A 23,925-nucleotide genomic window follows, 5' to 3' on the forward strand; every position below is an offset into this window, starting at 1 on the left:
ACTTCAGTCTCTGGTTTTACCATCATGATATGCTGTGAGTTATTATTTTGGCAGCGTTTGATCGCGGATGTTTTGTTTTATGTTGTTTTATAACAGTATTTATAGCTGGCGATAGCCATCTCATTAAATAGTTCAGAAAATTAGGTCGATGACTTGTTGCTTCTAGATATGAACTGCTGTTTTTTGTCGGCCTTACAATGTATGGGCAGATTTTTCTGTAAAAAGTTTTGAGTCGAGGTAATTGCGGGCGCCACGGTGTCCGCGACCCAAAAACTTTAACCGGCGCTCAAAACGTACACGTCCCAATTATTGTCGTACTGCCTAAATACACTCTACTGTCTAGATCCGCTGCTGTCATTGACCGACCTACATATTTTCCTAGGGAATGATGTATTGCTGAATGACAGAAGCGCGCGTAATTTTAGACATGGGCGAGAGATTTCTTTCGAGGTCATTCCGGAGACAGTGGTGCGATATTTTTTGATATTAGTTACGTCATAGGTTGCGTATGCGACTTTTTCTTGATTAGCTCGGAACATTGAACACTTGTCTCTCATTTTTGTACATTTTATATTTGTGGTCTACAGATATATCTATTTTTCTTAATAATTATGCTGTTTTTTTTCTAAAACTATTTGGCAAGTTATTCTTTTTAATTTCGTTTTAGCGGTTCTTGAGATTAATGCGGTAATGTTACATACTGCTTTATAAGTTTTCGTAGTCAGATGGGCAGTATAGTGTATACTTTAAAATTTGCAGTTTTAAATTGGCCGTCATAAAATATTACAGTAGGTACCGTGGTTGCTGTTTATTTATTTAATTAATATTTATGATTATTTCAAAATGACTCCTAAAATACAGTGATAGGTATGCAAAAATTCCGAATTCCGAGCAGCGTTGTTTCATAGTATAAGTTATCAAGCGCTGATAGACAGGCAAATGAGTCATGGCTTTACAGCAAAGTTGCGGTGATCGTCATTTTGTCATGACTCGTAACCTCAATACACCTATGACGAGGGACCTTTTGACGTCGTACAGTGGTGATGACACTATAAATTTAATAAATATGTACACAACTATTAAATATTATTATCTTGTTGTCTATTATTTGGTAACGGTTATTAGTTCTTCCTTCTTCTAATTTTATAATTGGGATTTTTAGTATCTCTCAGCCCCTTATCGGCTTATTATTGTATGTATTTTATTAGGGATTAATACATTTTAGTAGGCTCTGTGATATACATTGATGCACATCAACATTTGATATACAATAACTACGTTTGTTAATAATATAGAAATTGTATTGAGGCAGTTTAGGTGTATTGCTGATTAATCATTATTTTGTGAAAACGGTATTGTCATATTTATTGTAATTACGAAATATGTTGCATATAATTCTGTGTAATTATATTTATACGACTTCAGCGATTATTATTGTTATCATCTCTAATCTATATGAATGAACTGAGTATTAATTATTTCACATTACGTTTTTTGTGATATAGGCAGAGCAATCTATATGTATATTTATAATTTTATGTGTCACTAATGTACTAAGAATTATGTAGGTTCAACATATATTTATTATCAAAATAGTTATCTTTTCTGAACTGAGCGTATGAATTAGGAGATTAAAAACATATCTAAATTCCTATTACATTATTCAGTCAGAGAAAGCTATCTATACATCGATACGTAAGTATATCAGATGGTTTTCTCTGCCCGATGTTTACCCTTTTACGTTTTTGCACAGTATATTTATATTTCAGTATTATTACAAATAAAGAGATATTTATTTACTCAATTGTAATAAAATCTCGACATTTTAAGACTTGAAAATACCTACATGACTTTAATATTAACCGAATGAATATGGAATGTCAAAAAGGAGAAAGTTGTCAATTAGGCTGTTTATTGTATTTATGTTACAATTCATGATGTTTTCGCAGATTCGAATTTAATTTTGTTGGTAATTTTTGTAATGTGTTGAGTTTTAGTTTTAATAATATTTAAAGCCAACACCTCCAGCCTCTCCAGTTTTTCTTGTCGTCTTTAGCCAGAGACAGGCTATAAAAAGCCTTTGGTTTCATCTATCTTAGCAGTGAAGTAGCTTGCTTTATGAGTTGTGTTACAATGGTAGGATGTGATTAGCCGTGGAATTTCAGGATAAGAGATATAACACCTTTGTCTTCTGGAATAGCTACGTAATGTTGCTCATATTTTAAGATAATTACCGCTTATCATCAGGTAAGCCGTTACCGTGTTATCTAATGGTTTGCTATTCCTTTTTAGACCAGAAGGTCAAGAGTTCGAAATTATTTATATTTCTGAATAATTCGCATGTGATGGAATAACCGACACAAAAGCAATATTTACCTGAGCGACAGCAGTAGGGTCCACTCTTATCACTTTAAATTCGAGTACATAAACCCAGTAAAATGCATCTTCTCTATGATTTTGATGGATCGCAGTGCCTTTGACCACGACACGTAATATATTAGTAGAAATTTGATGTGTAATTAAATCCAAGAATAATGTAATGCATTTATTAATATTCAGATTTATTAAAATAAATGTATCTACAGTCATATATTATGTATGTAATGTTTTTTATTTTTCGATTATTCTCATTCTTTATCAGACAAAATTCTACTTACAATACTGGCAATATTGTATTATTTAGATATCGGGTTATATATTATAATAATACATAGCTGATTGATAGGTATACATAAAAATAGATGTAGTAGATAACAATCATAGTATAATTTAGATATATTGATACGAGTACGTTTTATTACGAACAAGTGGCTGTACTATTTATTAGTTGCTGCTTTTTTGTAGTGCTAGGAAAATGTTTTAAATTTCAAAGTGTTTGTAAAATTTACAAATACTTTGACATGTAAAACATATTTTCCATTTTGCCTTTGACACTTTCAATTAACTGGCGGTAGGCTGAAAAGTTTTTACGTATTACCGCAGAATTTTACCGCTGAGTTTGTTGAAATGGAAACAGTTGCAGTTTAGATGTTGGAATAAAATGTAAACGATAAAAGAGGTGGAGTAGTCATGATCATCATGTTCAATCAAGATCTTTCTAATGATTGTTCGGTTTCATACCCGCACAATACAAAGTATTTTAATTCTTTAGTATATTTTGATCTAGTTATTTTCTATTTATCACTGTATAAATATTTATTCATGTCACTAGACACTGTCCATAATATAAACTGGCTTACTTTGGGATAAGATAAATATTATTAGCACTCAAATTTCTTGCTTAGTTCTAATGAATTGGTATCTTTGTATATTGCAATATGATGTTTGGTTATTATATGACATACGAAATAATTATGACCAGGTTCTGTCTTGTGTAGTTTATCTGGACTTAAAATATAAAACTATGGCGAATATTAATTCAAGTGGGTTTCCATGTCCGGTGTCATGAATGCATAAATATAGCAGTAGTTGCGTTTATGATGAAGCTACGCGTCGTTGGTTTTAGAATAAAGTAACAGAATGACTATCACGTACTCGGACACAAGAACTATTATATGTGTTAATATTTCACTATATACGACTAGTTGTGCTCGCGTCTACGTCCGCGTGGTATATTGATCTGGGATAACATTTTAATAACAATTTAATCCAAAATACCAAAGAAAAAGTTTCATCGTTCTAGCTTTAAAAATGTAGATTTTCCTTAATAAATTTCATATTTTATTTTACCCCTTAAGGTGAAAATTTTTTCAAACATCGAATGTCATATTTGTTTATATTTAATCTACAGCCTAAAAATAAGTTTCCAGCATTAAAAATGAAGATACTTACATACAAACTTCCATCTCTCATTTCAACCCCTTACAACCCTTTTTCATATTAAACATTAGCCCTTAAACATGTCCTTTTTCTGGGTCTAGACTATTTGTATACCAAATTTTATTTAAATCGGTTGAGCAGTTTTGGTGTTAAAGTGAGACAGACAGACAGATATATATACAGACAGAGTTACTTTCGCATTTGTAATATTAGTAAGGATTTATATTGACATTACAATTATTGACTTGTCATGAAATATCAAATTGGTAAGTTACACAAAGTTACAAATTTAATATACATACTTGCCTTATATGATGAAGGATTTTCGGGAATTCCCACGAGAACTATGTAACGTACGGGATTGCAGCTTGTTTTCTTCTAATAGGTTATTATAAAACCTGTTTGTCTTTACGTATAAATTGTATTAATTAATTTAATTAATAAGGATCACTTCTTTGTTTGTTAATATAATCTAAAATTGTGCACTTGAAATATAGGTATAAATTAATAGTAAATTTCATATTAGATCGTTGAAAATCCTATTAATATAATTGCTGAGCGTTTATAACTAGACTTCATTTTTTTTAAGCTATATTTCAAAGTAGAGCATCATTGCTGAACGGCGTCCGTCAAGAAGAAACTCTTCTCTGGAAGTAAAAATCAATTTGTGGCATAGCTTTTTTGTTGAGTGTTTATGCTCCATATCATTGCTAGCTATTTTATGAATTTGTCTTTATATAGTATGTATACTTTGTTATAAAATGTAATGTAAATAAAACCTTTGTCCAGTGTACGCTAACACTAGCCACTACATCGAATTCGCTGAATTTTCTTCAATTGTATCATTGTAAGCAGCAGTTGAAACTAAGTTATAGAGCGATGATATATTCAGCGAATATTATGCCAGGTTATCATCTTCTGCGAATTAGAAAATTTTGATAGTAATTCATATATACGCTACTTTGGTTCATTAAGGCGAATTTTTAAATAGATCCGAATCATTCTGAGATAAATTTGAGTGCTATCCAATCTTGGGATATCTTCGACTTCCTACAGTGATTTTTTACTTATCACCAATCACTGTTGACAGTATTCCAAACAGGCTTCATCTATTAAATAAATTTGTAAATAGGTATGGTTTAGTTGTCTTAAGTCGTCGTCTTAGACAATACATAGCTTCTCAGGAATACCGATCTTATTCAATATTTCTCATATAGTAAATTATCCTGTTGTTTGCCGTAATGAAGCATTGAAAATAGTTTTAAGTTTTGCTTCTGCGATGACAAATTATTTTTTGATATCATTTTAATCATTTATCGTAAGAGGTTTTTGTTTTAGATTCTCACTGCGTAGTTAAAAGTTGCCTGGCATGACCATTGATAAAGTTAATCGAATTATAGCTTAAATATTTAGAATTATATATATATGATACGATCCATTGTCTTTGTAACAATAATGTTTACGAATTTTATAATCATAAAATCATGTTTTTGATTTATCGTTATATTATCTTACTAGCTGGGCGTGCGACTTTGTATCCGTAAAACTTTTTTGTTTGTGAAGCAATTGGGATAAAACATACACAAAATTTATTATTTATTTATTTATTAGCACAAACAAAACATTATAATAATCATGATTTTGGTTTCTATTGGGTTGATAAAACCCATATAAATATTTATTTCTTATATATTTTCAATGTACGAATTGATCAGTTATACTTTTATTATATGTGTAGACAAATGCATTTCTTCAAGTTCTGCTTGCGTTATTTTGTATTAAGATAGTGTTACCACAAGACATGAATGCTTATAATGCCGTCTATGAAGTCGGACACGCGCGGCCGCCTGTGGCATAGTGGCACTGACCCTGCAGTGGTTCCAAACTGTTGCACAATGCATTCGATGTACTCGTGTTACTATTGTATGCGTAACTGTATTGCATTAGTTTTTTATATGACTACTAATAACAAACAGGGTTACGGCAGATCTGTTAATAAAAGGTAAATTATAGCATCATATACTGTCTCCATACTCATAATTCTAATAGTACTGTAAAGACTTGACAAAGTAATTTTCTGCTAATTTGCACGTTGTAAGTCGGAATACAGCATGCTAAATGCTTGACGGTAAAAATTGATTCATAGGTGTTCATTTTTATCAATGTCTTCGTGCAATCTTTCACTCTCGATTATTTCTAATTATATATTGCCAAATGGTATATAATGAAGCCAATTTGTTAAATTTATATTGTATGCCTCGATATAATATAAATTTAACAAATTGGCTTCAATATATACCATTAACGCTAACTGTGTAAACAAACAGGGCTATATCTATTGCCGTTTAACCTGATTATCATAGCGATAGTTTAGCAAGGTATTTATAACATGATAAACTAATAAAGAGATCAAACTCCGTGACAGCAGGTTGAAAGGTCATAATTATATACATTGTAAGTACTATTTAGTATCTGTGCGAGATATTGATACAATGTGGCGGATGTTCTTTCAGTCTTCCACATAAATTCCGAGTAATTGTCCAGTATATAATGGTTCTGTTTTTAAAGAAAGGGTTTACTTTTTTATGTAATTAGACTGGCAAACAAGCTGTTGGCCTACTTGAGGTTAAGCTCTAATCGATGCCTATATAATAGACAGCCCTTTGGACAAATTATTATGTAATAGGTACTTGTGATACCACTCATGCCTTGCCATTCTAGGACTAAACTCATGCCTCCTTTATTTTCATCCTTCTACCGAAGCACTGCATACAAAGCAAGGTGCTTGATAGTTGAAGTAGGTACACAGTAATATACCACGTATGTAATTTTCCAGAAAGTCTATCTCGATGAATATATCTAACACAATAATGTCATTAATCACAAAGGTTTTGTTTATTAGGCTACGCGGCGAACTTATTATTATTTTTTAATATTGCTTGGACGGTCCAGCTTTTTATATCCGATTACTTAGCGAAAAATATGAGTGAAGTTTAGGTTTTTATTATTAGCTTTTTATGGATTTTCTTTATTCTTTGCTGCTGCGTTCACACTTAACACTTGCATTATAAAATATTTGTTACATTTCAGTATGAATTAAGAACAAGATTTGTTGTCGTACTAAGTAGTACTTTATCACTTAGAAAAGCTACAAAATCATAGTTCTGTAAACAGAAACACGGGTATAAAATCTGTAAAATTTTCTAACCTTGCGTTTTATATATAATATTTACGATGATGCCAGCGATTTCATACGTGTCTACATTTGTAGATCGCCATAAATTGGTCAAACGAAAACAAAAATAAAGCTATAGTCTATAAGACGCCACCTATTATTTGATTAACGAATTAATAAAAATTTAAATTGTGTGTACTTTAACAAAGATTATTATATTTTAAGCCAACTTTCTTTTGCTTGTTTGTTAAATCATATTTGACAACATATTTACTGAAATTTTTATCTTAATTTCTCTAGCCATTTTTAAGTGAAACATTAACACACAAACAGACATGCAAACAGTTTTGTACCTTGTCACGGTTTTACGGTTTTATTTTATAAACAAAAGTATAAATATATAGTAGGACTGTATTTAATAAACCTTTTTATGAACCAAAATATTGTCTCTACTAATATAATATTGTCTCTACTAATAAATAATATAATAAGATAATATTCGACTTTATTTATAGTAATGATATAAACAAGGAACATTAGGGAATATTTAGGATACGTCGCTGGGTTCCAATATAATATTTTAAGTTAATATGTAAATTGATAATTTCCAGGCGTGTATCGATGACAACTTGGATATGGTCGAGTTCCTAATAAGTCACGGTGCCGATGTGAACAGAAGAGATAATGAGGGCTGGACCCCGCTGCATGCTACTGCGTCATGTGGATTCCTCAGTATAGCAAGGTAATTATAAATGGTATACCGTCACAACATTGCACCTACTGCCATCTCCACCGTATCGATTCAAATATTCTTTTCAGAATATGGGTATGGTATACTTTGTAATAATTTCAAAAGCACATACTATTTAAAAAGAAATCCATTTAGATAATTTTGGTGTATTGCTTTCTAAAATCGAACGATTATTTTTGTAATCGTTAGGATATTCACTAGTATGCTTGGTCCTATAGCGTATTCTTGGAACATGTTATTTGTGTTGTCATGCCTATAAGGTTATAATTGATTTTAGAAGCCCCTTTGAATTACTTCCAGGATTTTGTTTCGCTAAATATTAATCACGAGAAAATTGGTACAGGAAGCCCTAGCGATTAAGGAAATAATAAATTAATTTGTGTAGAAGAAAGAGAATTTTTACATACAAATAATATAGCTGTAGTATAAACTTATTGTGTATTCACTTTTTTTACATCGACATCGACACGCCCAGGAAGTTAAACGGTTAGACTCTTACCGGCTAAAAAGCCCAAGGAGATCCTTCTCTGTACCTTTTACGGGAATTGGCGAGCAGTCTTCCACAACCCCGATGACGCTGGCCCGCTTATTCCCCATCTTTTTTGTATTATTACAAATGCGAGACTCATGGTACGCGAGTACCTTCCGTGGGATTCGATGAGCCTGCGACCACCCCTGTGGCTACCGTTCTAGCTGAGCGAGGGGTATGAGTTTATATAACTCATACCCCTCCTCCGCCGAATTGGATTAGCAGAGAGGGAGATGTCGGGCACCCTTTCCGCTTCCTTATCTTTCATGACATGCCCCATAGAACAAGAGCACCAGAGAACATTATTGTTCTTTGGTCACCAAATCACTTACAAGTTTTGACAACGATAGCCACCTATAATATTACAATGTAGTAGATATAGAAATGTAAAATATAAAAGGAGTTAGCAGGGGTCGGTTGCCGTCAATTAATAACATTCTATGTGTGTTTGAATAGATAAACAAAGAACATTCCAGACCTTCCAATATCATTGTTTAATGCATTTACTCGTTCTAATATTAAATTTCTATAATATGAGTAATTACGCGATATGTTGCTCCACATGAGGTGGCTACTTCGGTAATAAACAACACTGAGTCAGTACGACCCATTCATCAGGAAGGTCCTGCCTATATGTACCTACATTATGTTGACGCATGTCTTCACTAAAGTGCTGATTAGTTGATAAGGTTATTGACCTTAATATTATTTTATATTTCTGGCTCACTTTCATTTGCATTATCTCATCAAATCTCAAAATCAAAGTTTTAAGATTAGTATAATGGAATAATAAAATGGTTGAAAATACATGAAATGCTTTTCATTCATTTGCATTTCTACCAGGCTGTATCAAAGCGCACTCGGTCTCAGTAAGGCAGGGGTTAACTTTCAGCCGCTTTATAAGTCCTTCCGTAAGTTTAGAGTGACTTCTGCACTCGTCATTTTTCATCCAGTGAAGCTATACAGCATCGGCCAACAGCGTAATAATAGTTCGAAAAAAAATTAAAAAGGTTTCGGTTCTGAAACTAAAAGCGCCAGTATAAAACTACCTCATATTGTTTTAAACATATTTACGCGTATTTTAAGCTTTAACGATTTGATGGTATGGTAGATACCGTCACATATTTACCGTAATAAACAATTTTATCATTACACTACTAGTTATTGGGTCTGATGATAAATGATGTAGTTTGATGTTTGAATTATAAGCAACTTTTTCAGTCTATCATTAAATGTTTACTGATATTTTTAATTCCGAATTTACAGGTATCTTCTGGAAAATGGGGCCGATGTAGCCGCCGTGAATTATGATGGTGAATTGCCAGTTGATTTGGTCGACATTGAGGCTATGGACGAGCTGCTTCAAAAAATCATTGACGAGAAAGGTATCCCTGTTTTTTTAACTATCTAAATATGCCTACTACATTTATATTTTGGTTGCTAGTACTCTGTGATCTTGCTGTTTAGTATATTGCTGTACAACGATGGTTGAGGAATAGATTCGTCCCACAATGCAAATTATTATAATTGTTTGTAACATTATATCCTCCTTTTGTATCATGTTGTATTGAAGAAGAATTGAAGAAGAAGATATTATACATACATTGAATATAGTATTGTTACATACATTTGGATAATCGATATGTTATTTGCAAACTGAACTATATTCAATGTAAGAGAAAACCAAACTAAAATTAGTCACTCCGTGGTAGACCTGATTTATGTGTTCTTCTTATTATTTAACTGACAATACAGCATTATATATGTAAAACTTACATATAAATGTAAAAATAATGTTTTTCAGGTATCGATTGCGAGAAATCACGTAACGCAGAAGTGGACACCCTATTGAGCGACGCAAAGAATTGGGCAGCTAACGGCTATGTGGAGGTACGGGACCCGAAAACGGGGGGAACGCCACTACACGTCGCAGCCGCCAAGGGTTATATCGATGTAAGAATATTAATTAAAAAATATCGTCATATCTTTATTCACAATCGTTTTTTAAATAAACATGCATTTAGAAATTTATTCTATCTGTTCTTACAACAAAATTTATTATTATTATTGTTATATATTTTCTGTTATATATCTATTCAAATAGACAATTTTATTATTGCGAAGATTGGTCTTCATCAATAATTTCAACCTCCACAGGTAGCGAAAACCCTTCTTAATGAATGCAATGCAGAGCCCGACAGTGTGGATTACGAAGGCTGGACGCCATTGCATGCAGCTGCACTTTGGGGACAAAAGGATGCTGCTGCCCTATTACTCAAGTATGGTGCTGACCCGCACCTAAAAAACTACTCGGTTAGTTCTTTACTCATTAGGTTATTAATCATAGTTTACTGTTATACTAAATATATATAATTGAGGTTTTCCGTGGTTAGCACGAACATGGCTAACTATTAGCTATATTTTAAATGGTCACGTATTTAAATCCTCATACTATTCAAAAATTCTTGAGTTAGTTTCTTTGTATTGGTCTGGATGTTTTCTATGTATTTATTTAAGTAATTCTATCAGTTGTCTAGTACTCGTAATACAAGATCAATTTAGTTTAGAACTTTGGTGCTGTGTTGTGATGAATTGTCCTGGGTTGTTGTGTGAAACAAACTTCTTAGCATTTCATGGATTTACGCTTTAGATACACATTCTAATATAGAACTTATTGCAGTTCTAGACAGTCTTTCTTTCCGAAATCTTTTTGAAGACGAAGAGAGAATTTGCTTGTATAACACTCTCTGCCACTTCAATCACACATCAATTAACTACAGACCCATTTTTAGTTCTTCCTTTATTTTTTCATATTATGAATGTATTCATGTTATGAAAAATAAAGATTTATTTGTTTCCTATGGACTCGACTAGTAATACAGCTTAGGCTTTTTTTTAATAGGGCTATATCTGATCTGGATTATGAACCCACATACCTACATTCTCTGGGATTTTATAATGCTGTACACATGAGTCCATTGAAATAGGCCAGTTAGATTCAGTACCCAGGATTGAGAAGGCTTGTTTTTGGAGTTTGGAATGTATTATTAATATATATTATTGTGAATAAACCGACTTCGACCATAATAATTATACATGATAACTACAAGCTGATTGCTAAGGAAAGTAGAAACTATTATAAATACATCATATGTCAATATAATACTATATATAAAACTGTTTGAGTTTTCTGTATTGTAAAAATATACATATCTCATGTTACAAGAATTGTTTGGATGCCTACTACTGAGTGCACTCTCATTTGTTTCCCGAATTCTCATTAAGAATTAGGCTCTAAAGTATATTCTACAATAGCTAATATTGAATGAATACTAGGTATTGTAGATCATATTCATTCTATATTTTTTTATGAGTTTCACAGGTTATGTTATACAATAAATTACTAAATCACTTCCAAATAAGAAATTTGGATTTATAAAGAGACAAGTTAAAGATGTAACTATAAAATTCTGTGTATATTTTTTTCATGTTTTATGTTATAAGTTATTTATGTAATAAGTTTAGTGCGTAAGCATTAGTTACTGAATTTCCTTTCCTCCAATACATATTGTATTGAATTGCTACACTTAATTAATTAAAAAAAATTCTCTTTCACATCAGGGACAAACCTGCATGGACCTAGTAGACCCTAATATATCGTCGTGGTTAGCTGATGCGACGCTGAAGTTACCGCGCCGTGTCAACAATAACAACAACAATAATAACAAACGCAAGCGTAGTCCACCAAAGCACGACGTTAAGCGAGTTGAACTAGAAATCACTGGACAGCCGGACACTATTGTTAATGGTTTGTATTCATATTAGAAAATTAATTATTAAAAATGTTACTGATCAACGCCAGCTTAGCCACTTTAGCCACATTCAAGGTAGGTATATGATGAAAAATGGTTACTATGTTTCTACGGGAATTACATACGTTTAACGGGAAATTCTGAATTCGTAATTTTTTCGAATATATTTAAAGGTGCCTCATAGTTCTAAATATATTTGTAAAATATAGATTTGTCTATAATAAATAATATGTAAACTCTTTAATACTCTGTCATACAATTATTGACATATTATTGATTATATTTACACATTATTAAAAAATTGTTACGATAACAAGATGTAGTTTACGTATTATTGCAAGCAACCTTATATGTTCATTGTTGATAACCACTTCAGATCTAACTGTATCATTAACAAACTACCGTAAGACTGGTATTATAATTTCTTAACCTAACAGTTCCCTAAAGAACATGGATTGTGTTGCTTTGAACGAGTGTTATAAATGATTCACGCAAATTGAAAAGTAGTTCAATTAATATTTTCTATTTTATTTATCTTTCATACAAAAGATTATTTTTGAATTAGTAGTTTTGCAGTACTATGTCATTTAACAACTTTCGGTATTGTGGGTTATTAAAATTTATATTTGGTTTCGATATAATAACGTATTAGAACTTGCTTCTGCATTATTTGTAGATTTAATATCGCTCGTTTCTATATAGTAGTTTCCAAATGTATGTGGGGTAGTCGTGTCGCCCATATTGGTATAGTAACAAGTTTACATAAAGGGACGTATATGTTAAGGCTGTAATGTGAATCCAACACAAGTTCAATGCTCTACAAGGACTGTATGTCTCATCCCATCGCCATCACATCTCATTATGCAGACAAGCCGCCAGCCGCGCCCGAAATCATAACAAAGTTGGCAGACGGCAAACCACCTAAGGGCCGGGCGCCATCGCCAGACGTTACCGAACAAGCAGAAAACGTAAACACAGAAGAGGCGCCGTCATGGCGTCGGTCGGCTTCCTTCCGTAATAAGCAACAAGAAACACCTAGTAAGTACTCTCGCACTTAACATTTAACTGCACAGGAATGTAACAATTAACTTCGACTGCCATTTTGTTGTTAATCATTATTGGGAATCATAGTTGGGCCATATTTGTGTTGATACAAGCTTGAACAAAAAAAAAAACAATATGCAAAAGTAGCCATTACATCTAATGTTCATTTTCATAATTTTTAAGATGTTATATAGGAAATCTAAGAGAGGATGTGACTATATTTTCATATCTTTCTGTGATGATGTCTTGCGTGACAAAGTGAGATCAGGATATAAGATTAATTAATATTATCAAAATTAAATATAATCCGCAAATATGGCTCCAAAGTAACATGGGACTTTAATTATTGCTCTGCAAATTTGTACTTCCTATTAGTTACACTATAGTGTCGGTTCTGCAAAAAAAAAATGCAATTTCAAAATAATATTGGGATAGCTCATACAAATTGCAATGTAAAGTGAAGAGTGCAAAATTTCAGAGTATCTTCCAGGCATGGATCTAGGTTTACTAATTGTAAATTTATAATTAATATATGTTGTGGCTAAATATGTTTATTTTAACCCAATTGTGTTACTATATATGTGTGTCTAAATATTGAATGTTTTACTTTGCAGGAGATAATAAAACGGCAAATAGCTCTGTTGATAATGAGACTATTTTAAGAAGAACTCACAGTTTCGAAAATGATAAGACGTGAGTACACGTGGTGGTGGTGTGGCTCTTATTATTTAAATTACAAACTTCTATTCATCAATTGCTCTACAGCATGCGATGATGCATGGCATAAATTTATCGTTCTATGTTGCAGTAAGTCTAGTGCCGGCATATTATATATAATTCCCAAGTTTTAATTTTTTCCTCAACACGTTTAGTCGACTTTATATGAATATAATTAGTATTTTAATTACGAATACATTGCTGGCATTATTCGAAGACTAAAAACAAATCATTATTTAATCAGTTACATGTAACAATCTGAAGATATTTCATGCGATAACATTTTAACAACTGCTAACTTTGTATCTATACTACTTATGTGGATAAAGAGTGCCATTAAATAATACTGTGATATACTGAAAAAGGGATTTATTTTTCCACGAAATATAATAGTTATGGTTATAATAATATTCGTTAAAAATAATCCAATTAGGTTTATTTTCATGGTAACAGTTAACTTTGTGTATACTTGTTATAAATATATATACGACATACTTTATCCGCGCATAGTACGCGTATCAAGCTGAAAATATCACGAGTAGCTACAATTTATCACACATAATGTATATATAATGGGGACCACGTCAATGAGTGTGTCTAAATTTACAATCTCAAAATGACAAAAAGCAATCAAATCTGAAAAAAGTTAATCACCAATAGATAAGACAAAAAGAAAAACTACATATGTGATGTTGCTTTCAGAAATTCAACGAGTCTTGTGAGGTTATTAATATGCTTTTTTGATAAATCGCGGCCTTCAAACGCTGACAGGCAGCTGAAACATCAGTTAGTGAATCAATATATTCAATTATTGGGATGGCGTCAATAGATAGTCGCGATTACTCATAGTTTTGTATTATATATTAAAATGTAGTGTTTTCTGCATTTATTGGGCATACAGTTATCATGTATATAGTATTTATTTCGAAAAGACCCGTAATGGAATTGTGCCACATAATTGTGGGGTATAAAAGTTTTAGACCACAAAATTTTGGGGTACAATATAAGATCTTCGTTTTTCTAAATGTGGATTATATTTCTTGTTGTTTCTTATTTCCTACGGTTTCTTATCCTATGGGTCGCCGACCGGAGTGGGGCTCTCTTACGTTGTTAGTACTCAAAGTGCGAGAGCACCAGTTACACTGCATTTATATCAAAATGTATTAATAGGAGATTGAATGTTGTAATTGTTGTTGTTTGTCACATTATTTATTAGACACTAAATCGTTCGGTATACAAAAATATATAATAAAATTCCTAGTAGTAAAAATACAACATAACTATAAAAGTATGTGGCCGGGTACGTAAGCGACGGTAATGATACTATTTTTTGACTTTTTGTTTTATGAAACATAGTAGTAGTATATACAGACAGGACTTAAAATGCACGCAATGCATTGTAACCCATAATGCGGAAAAATTACATATAATAAAGTACGTAAACGTTAAAGCGGCTTGAATTAAGAGTGTTAGAGTGTAAAAGTTCTTGTCGCTTGATCGTTTATAGTCTTATATATTATACAAACATGAATGAAGCTTGTTATGTTCGTCCGGTTTAGTAGATGAGCTAGGTGTTTCAAGGGAGGACAGATTTACTAACAGAATAGATTTGTTTTTTGTCTGTACAAATTAAAATTTACATTTTGCTATATCGATGTGTAGTATTCATGAGAAATGTCATGTGAATGTCATTTTTTATTATTTGTACATATTCATATGTTATTTACAAAGTTTGCAAGACTTATTGCGTGTCCATAGTGAAAATTAATCTAAGTAAAGAGTAATCATTGTAAGTAAAGAGGTGGCCCCGCCCCTATAGTTCAATAATTCATTCATAGTCTGTAACGATTGACTATTTGGCACGGACATACAGATAGACGGCACAACTATCTCAATTTGCATGAAGACTAAATGTGTCGGTACTACTAAACCACTTACTTTGATGTGGCAACTGTTTATTGATAGCAAACCCGCCTTCAGTACTCAAATGCGATCTGTAAAGCTGTTTTTAACTGACCTCGATACTTATTTGCACATACATTTTATGTGAAATAAACTTGAGCGTTCAATTTAGTTGGAATCATTTGATTATACGAGTAACATTTATTTTATGCTATATAATACAAAATTGTGACATTTGTGTACTTGGTTTTAGTATGGTTAATTTGGCACTTATATATATTATAATTTTAAAATATTTAGTTGTTATAAAAGTAATTTTTAAATAATAAATATAAATAGAATATTAATATACAATGAAATATACTTAATTAGTTTACATGTTTAGTAGTATTCTATCAATACTGTAAACTGAGTGATGTTAACATATTGATACTATAATTGAAGTCATGTATATCGTGCCACATACTGTGTATAAAGTGCGTGGGTCGATATATTATCTATCTTATTTGACTATTATGGACTTAAGTAAACTTTAAAGTGCCACTTTTCTCTTGGATTCGTACATGAAGTTAATATAGAAAAAGTTTAGCGGATATTACGAAAGTATTAATAAAATGGTTTGCTAACAATAACACAAAATATGTTACATTTATATGAAATATTGTAATAATGTGACTTCTGAATCTATGTCTGATTGGCACTAAAAGATCCCGTCCTCGACCAAACGCACGTGTCCATAAGCATGCTTGTGTGTGAACAGTTTCTATCAACGGTACCGTGACGTCACCGCACGCATTAAGGCGTCGTCGTGCCCGTCAATACCGCCGCTGAAGTCCACGCTCGCCGCCATCGAGCTCAGGATAAAAAATCAGGAGACTAACAATACTTCAGAGAGTACTAACGAAGATGTACAGACCAGGTGCTGTTGACGCCTAAGGATGCCGGTTTCGGGGGATTTTATATTTTAACCTAAAAAGGGTTGCAATTCTATTATATACAACGTAATATACAATAATTATATGAAGTCGTTAACGTAGGTACTTCAATCTCACGCATTTCATTTATATACAACCGAGCACATTTCGGTTTGAAGTGTAAGATATGGTGGTGGCAATACAGGGTACGGGTCTTGCTCCTGATGATATGATTTCATACGTCTTTATCCTCTAGATATCGCATCAGGATTACCGCTGGTATTACAAGACGTGATATCAGTAGTGCTGCTCATATAAATACTCAATGATTTCTAATAATTTATACTAATTGATAAATAAAAACGTTTTTTAAATGTGTTTGAAGTCAATTTAAAAACTATTTGAGTTTGTTTTTTTTTGTTTGAACATTGGGTGCTTATATCGTGTGTAGTTACAATACAAAAATATAAGTTGCGGATTTATTTTGCAACAATTCGCTATTTTATGGCCACTGATATTCTTTTCAGATACAAAGATTTCTTCAGTATATTCAAATTAGATTAAATATTCTAATTAGAATGAAAACGAAAATATAAAATTAAAATATCCCGAAACCAACGTCCAGAACCTGTGTAACAAAATCAAATATAATTTTCACATCATATACATATCTAATTATCTTCTATTAATGTCTGCTATATATGCTTTCTTATTTAATATGTGTAATATATGTTGTATCTAGTTAGATGACATTATAGTTTTTTTTAATATTCAATAGAATGTGTGGATCTCCAGAACCATTTCAAGATTATTGTTTTTGTAATTGTTTATTTATACAGTACGTTTCAGATTATTTGTACTTTAATTATTTGGTAATATTAAATATAATATTTATTTATAACATATACGAATACTTAGTTATATATTTTTATTTGTACTTTTAATTGTGGTCTCTTTTGTTACTATATAAAATCATATGACTTAGAAATATGATGTAACAATATATTTTTATAATTTATCTTAAAATAAATACGTACATATTTCTACATGTAGATACTATAACAAGAATTAATTTTGGTATAATGTATATACAGGATAAGTCCGTCAGAACGAAGAGATCGGGAAGCGAACACGTGGTCGGTACCAGCCACTACCGCGGGTCACACCAAACCAAACAACACAACCACACAAACCACAGTCAGAAGGTATTTATATTCTTTTTAATATTATACGCAATTTGTATTATAAAAACAGGCAACCTATTACGACTGTTATCCTAGATGAGGTAGCTAGAGGTATTGTCAGCTGTCGATATTGTGGTCAATTGTTTGTGGTTTATTTCAATCCAACGTGCAACGGCAACAACGGCAGCGAGCCTATCGCCGTCTCCCTTATTACATTTTATGTATCTTTTCCTACACTGGAGAGTTAGTTAAGAATACAAATTGAAAGTGTTAAAATCTGGCTAACACCAAAACTCATTGTTTTGATGTCAGTCAGATTTTAATTCACGATCTTTTGGGTGTAATATGAGACTGTAAACCTCTGCATTACGTCGTTTTCTATATCCAATATAAATTGTCTTTTTATATTGAGTTATTATAAGAAAACGTATTTATTTACTGTATCTTGTAGCAAAGCCTGAATCCTTTGGTGATATTTTTTTAGCTGTCAAAGTTCATATGATTCTTCTGTATAAAATATCCTTAGTTAAGGTAAAATATCCTTAATATACCTTATAAACTAATGAGTTTTAATTAGAAGCGTATTGTTGAGCATATAGTTAAATTCCATTTAATTTAAGAATCTTCTGTGAATATAATTATAACGTTTTTTTCGTAATAAACTACAGCAAACTGTCGTAGCTTTGTCTCCGTAGTATTACTTAAGCCTTAGAATTGTACGAGTAAGAAATATATTGTGCTTGTTCAAATATAGAAATGCTATAGATACTCTTATTTCTAGAATTTTTCATAACAGAGAACTCAGAAATTGTTGGTGCATAGTAGATTAATCAGTTAAAGTAATGAAAACCATTTATGTTATACTTGAATTTCAGGATCACGTACTCAGTATAATTAGAAAGTTTTGTTGAAATCAATTTAATAATTCTGCAATATTAATTAAATCCTCGTGTAACCCAATAGAGAATGCCATATGAGATACTTTTTCCGTTATTCTAATCCTTACACTTTAGAATTTATCCTATTTCTGAAAATATATATAATATAATATATTTTCTAGTATAATGTGTTACAATTACAACAATACAAAGTCAATATAATTTATATATTTTGTAGAGGAAAATATTAAATTAAGTTATTCAGTAATATGCGTTGTGTTATGTTACTTAAAAGAGGATATGATCCTTTTACATATATAGTAATCAATGACAACGATGCATAATAAATTCATAATAATTGCATCTGTTCTATTGCACATTATGTCAGCAAAAAATTGATAAACATACAATCTGCACGGATTCTAAGAACGAATTGTGCTGTGACATAATAGTAATTCTTCAAGAGCAAACGTCACTCGGTTTCTATATTAGAAATTGATAGGCACCAGTGCATCATTTAGTTTTAATATTGTGCATTCACTTGTGGAACAATATCGTATACATTTAGCTTCAAGAATTTCTAGAAATGTAATTGTGAATTGTTTGAAATTTAATAGTACAGTACTATCTTGTGCATTTATTATTTATACATAAAAATGTATAAGTAATAAATAAAATAAATATGGTTTAATTTTTCGAGTCGATATGTATTGTTGTTTGTTTTGTTAGTTTAGTACACATAGTGATTATATAGTTCATAGAGTTTTATAAATTAGTTTTAACTTAGATTTTATATTTATTTAATTAGCATCAGTAACAGACTATATTTGTTAGATAGTAATCGTAGTTTGGTCCAATAGTGGTACCTATTTTATCTTTTGCCGTTAGGGTACTCGGAGGGTATTTTATTAATATTAGATGTGAACATTTAAGACGACTTACGTTAAATGAACCTAGTGCTAAATATATTTGTTACATTTAATACATGATCCGTAATTGACTGTTTTGCTATTTTTGGTGTATTGAGTTAAAAAAGGCAAGCCATATTTATGTAGTTTTTCTTTAAGTGACATTTTGCAAAACAATCTTGGTAATTCCTCTTACTGATATTTATGTTTACAATGTATCTAAATATATGTAGTTTAACGGTTTAGCACAGCGCCTTACATCGGATGGGGGTTTGACTCCTCGCACGATAGAAATATTTGTATTTATGTACTAATATTTATTTACATGTCTGTATAAATATTTGTATATTTCAATTCGATATAAATTATCCTAGGATTGTTTTCTGTGTCACAGATATAAATAAATTGATATAAATGTCAATATGAAATATGAATATTCTCTTATCTTTATACATATCCACAAGGTTTCTATTTAGTATTATTTGTATGGGACTAGGATATGAGACTTAAAGTATTGCCAATGAGTATGTTATTATTGATAATTATATACAGTTCCGAGAGTGTGGAGTCCAACAGTAGCAATTCTACGCCCAGCTCGACCACGCAGACGAAACTCTCCCCCGGGAACATATTCAAGAATTTCTTCAAGTACCCACACGCATAAGTTCTTTTGATAAATTTGTTTGGACATGGAATCTATTTTTTTATTACTAAATGCTTCAGATGATTGAATCTTGTAAATACAAATAACCTATGATATAACTTTTAGAGTGTGTAATTTTTTTTTGCTTTTGTTATGTTTATTGTAATTAATAAGACTGATGTATATTAGTAAAATCAATTATTAATACATGGATATGATATTATGAAATGAAATATATACTTTCTCTAAGCCGTTAGGATTGTTACTTTAATAGCAATAATGCCATTTTTTAACACTTTATAATAATTACAGTAATATCTGTAATAGATATTGATCTAAACGGTCATGATGTCCAAAGAAATTTACTTAATTTGTGTGTATGTACTTAAATCCAGCACGCTTCATATATTTATTTTGCTCAGTTACAGTTTTGGCGTATTACGTTTTTTTGGCGCATGAGACTGATTTGTTACTAGTATACCTTTACTGTGCATGTTTTAATGTTGTAGTTACAAATATGATTAATATTTGGATGATTTAGAACTTATAAAAATTTGAATTGTCTGTGGTAAGAGTGCGTACGTTGAATTGTGTAAGCATTTTGACGCAATTTATAATATTATTTGTTTTCTCGCAGGTCTTTCGTACCTCCTGTTCGAGATGAAGAGAGTGAAACACAAAGGAAAGCACACGCAAAACGCGTTCGCGAGACGAGGCGCTCCACGCAGGGCGTGACGCTCGATGAAATTAAGTCTGCCGAGCAGTTAGTAAAGAAGAAGACTGGTAATGGAACTACGGAGAGTCCCTCCCCAGCCAGCATGAAGAAGGAAGATGCCTTAACACCTGCCATAGCGGACAATGGTTCAGTATGTATTATTCTTATTATACAGTGACCAATTAATGGTTGAGGATTAAGTACCTATCATAGTCATCGGTTACTTTTTCAATTGATAGCAGTAATTATAATATGCTATATAAGTATGTTAATAATTTAAGCTAATATATAAATTATATTTACAAGGAGTGAATAAAAATACTACATTTCACGTAATAACACATTGTTTATGATTTTCGACTCTAATGTCATGTACACACCAGCCATAACGAAAAGTCTGGCTGTGTGGCTTCACTCTCCAGATTTGTACATACGTTGTGTTTGAATATGAGTTTTGTGTTGTCGATTTATCCACCATTCACCGGCCGTGTCGACTTGTTTGTATTAATTATTAATTTATATTCATAATTTATTTATTTCAAGTTCACTTTTTATTTTATGAGTTTGTATTTGACATAATATTTATATATTGAATTGCTAATGATTTTTTTCGTATTCTTGTTTAATCCAGGGTATATAATGAGTACACCTTCTTTAAACGTATAATATAGATTTTAAAATATATAATTCTATTTATATGTTGTAAAATATATTATCTAGTAAACTACACCCAAAATTAATTATATACTGTTGTGTCAAATAACAATCTAAAATATAGTGAAATTTCAATTACCTAAACAGTATCAATTCGAAAATTAAAAACGTTTTATCGTGTTTTTTATACCATAACTTTTCCTATTTAATTGAAATAAAAAGAAATTGATAGCAATTATGTATTCGGTATTAATTAAAAATTCTCATATACATTTATTTTTAATGCAATGTTTTGAAAAATAACTTATGCACTTTAATATTTCTTTACAAACAAGTCTTGAAAGAGATAGAATTTTGTAATAAAAGTGTGTTAACAATCTAGTTAACTTATCTTGCAGTTCATCATGCGTCATAAAAATTAATCCAGGAGTACTATTTTCTTTATGATTATCTTTTTATAGTCTAAATTTATTTTAACAGACATTTAAAAGAAATGTTAATTTTTGAAATATAATAAAATAGCCAAAAATGACATCTGGTGGTATGTAGTAATAGGAGAGACTAAGTCTATTCTGACTTAGTTTTTGTCACGTTCAGAACAACTTGTTTTATTTATGCTGTAAATTAGGTAATGTAGTTATAGAATAAGGTCCATTACATCTTAGTCATTTAGAATGGCAAAGTATGATTGAATAAAATTATTTCTGCGGTGCTATTCATATATATAGGCTATCAGTTACCATCAGGTAGGCTGTTGGATTGTTTGCCATTTCAATTATTATATAATAAATCTTTGTTTTATGTTATAACAATTTAAAAATGGAATTAACTAAGCGACATTGTTTAACGTATCATGAACTGCAATTGTATTGTTAACGCGCACTTTGAATATGGACTGTCGCGTAGGCGCGCGCAGCTGGCGGTGATGTTGCGGTTACACTTGCACTGGCGTGCGCGACTGCGACCGCTACCATCGCCGCCAACAGCGAGAGACGCCCCTCGTGGCGGCTGCGGCTCGACCCCACCAACAAGGTCCTCGCTCGGTACCCCCTCAATGCGGTTGACTATCGGTGCACTCGAACCTTTGAAATATTCATATACTAATTTTAGACCGTTTTAATACAACAATAATTCATTAATAAAGCAAGCGATATAAAAACATGTTAATGAAATATATATAACATAAAAATAATAATACTCATTTTTATAATACGTAGGTCCTATTGTTTTGATAAAAGTTCGGATTATAATGTAATGTTTTCAAGAAAAAATATATTTGTTTGAGTATCTAATGAAAATGTAGCTTGCTTTTTACATGTTCATCGAGAAATATAGTAAATACATAACATTGTACCGATGGACAATTGTGATTGAATGTACCGTAGCATCAGACTATCGGCATGGTTTGACCAATTCTCGGTTCAATATTATACGCATCGGTCCGTTCCGAGAACTAGAAGTACTCGAAGTACGCTTTAGGTGTTGATCAGTCACTATAACCAGGGTTGACTGGCATGTGAGGCGGGCCTTGTACACGTTTCGCGGTAAAGTGTCCCCACACTACTAATTTATATACTGTTATAGAAATTTGTTTTGCAATCATATTTCAGAAGTTAACGAAGTTATTACAGTATTACAAAAGTTTGCTGTTTCTATAAATATTGGCGAGTTGTATCGACGTCACTATTGAATTAATTATCTTATGCTAAAACTGTTCCCGTAGTCGTAAACCCGTTGAGATTGGAATGAGTGCTTAGCATTTTCTAAAATATTTTTAACATACTATCCTTGGGGAACTTATAGGACGGGTCATGTGATTATGTGTCCTATTTGTAGAATGTACAACTGCATTTACCTCACGTCAGCGAGGGGACTTAATAGGAAAATTAGAACTTTTCTCAAATTGCAAAACTTTATTTAATATTTTAGAACGGGCGTGTGGGGACTCCTTAATTAATCGAAGTAATAACTGCGACTGTGTCGATGTAAAGCGCTAGGTTAAAAATAAATAGTTTTTTTTATATGATGATGAATTGGTGATTCTCTAGGTGTTAACTGTTGGCGGAGCATCAGTTGATATTATGAGAATGGAATTAGGTTAAACAAATATTGCAATGAAGCTATCTGGAAATGCACACGTAAAGTATATTATAACAATGGTAACTCTATTCCTTTTTACTAACAATACCATACCCATAAACTTGATGCATATGTGGGTGGAAATAGGCGGATATCATTTTTCATCATGCAAGCAGTATACGTCTGTATTTTCTATTTCAG

At 31.6% G+C, this 23,925-nt stretch overlaps 1 protein-coding gene across 5 annotated transcripts in view; it reads left to right on the plus strand.

Annotated features, from left to right (window-relative positions):
* Positions 1-23,925, plus strand: part of LOC131849224 (protein phosphatase 1 regulatory subunit 12A-like) — a 78,715-nt gene that overhangs the window by 14,376 nt on the left and 40,414 nt on the right. For 2 of the 5 annotated variants that reach the window (XM_059199247.1, XM_059199246.1), the window contains exons 2-12: positions 7,606-7,736; positions 9,541-9,659; positions 10,079-10,227; positions 10,432-10,587; positions 11,896-12,082; positions 12,954-13,124; positions 13,745-13,823; positions 16,510-16,668; positions 17,758-17,868; positions 20,186-20,281; positions 20,914-21,142. In XM_059199247.1, the coding sequence (XP_059055230.1) occupies positions 7,606-7,736; positions 9,541-9,659; positions 10,079-10,227; positions 10,432-10,587; positions 11,896-12,082; positions 12,954-13,124; positions 13,745-13,823; positions 16,510-16,668; positions 17,758-17,868; positions 20,186-20,281; positions 20,914-21,142 (1,587 nt within the window). The remainder of the gene's footprint in view (positions 1-7,605; positions 7,737-9,540; positions 9,660-10,078; positions 10,228-10,431; positions 10,588-11,895; positions 12,083-12,953; positions 13,125-13,744; positions 13,824-16,509; positions 16,669-17,757; positions 17,869-20,185; positions 20,282-20,913; positions 21,143-23,925) is intronic. The other 3 variants (XM_059199248.1, XM_059199249.1, XM_059199250.1) reach the window with 3 other exon arrangements.

This window comes from Achroia grisella, unplaced genomic scaffold (genome assembly GCF_030625045.1).
Source record: "Achroia grisella isolate CSIRO2021 unplaced genomic scaffold, CSIRO_AGI_Agris_v1 utg640, whole genome shotgun sequence".
NCBI classification, from domain to species: Eukaryota; Metazoa; Arthropoda; class Insecta; order Lepidoptera; family Pyralidae; genus Achroia; species Achroia grisella.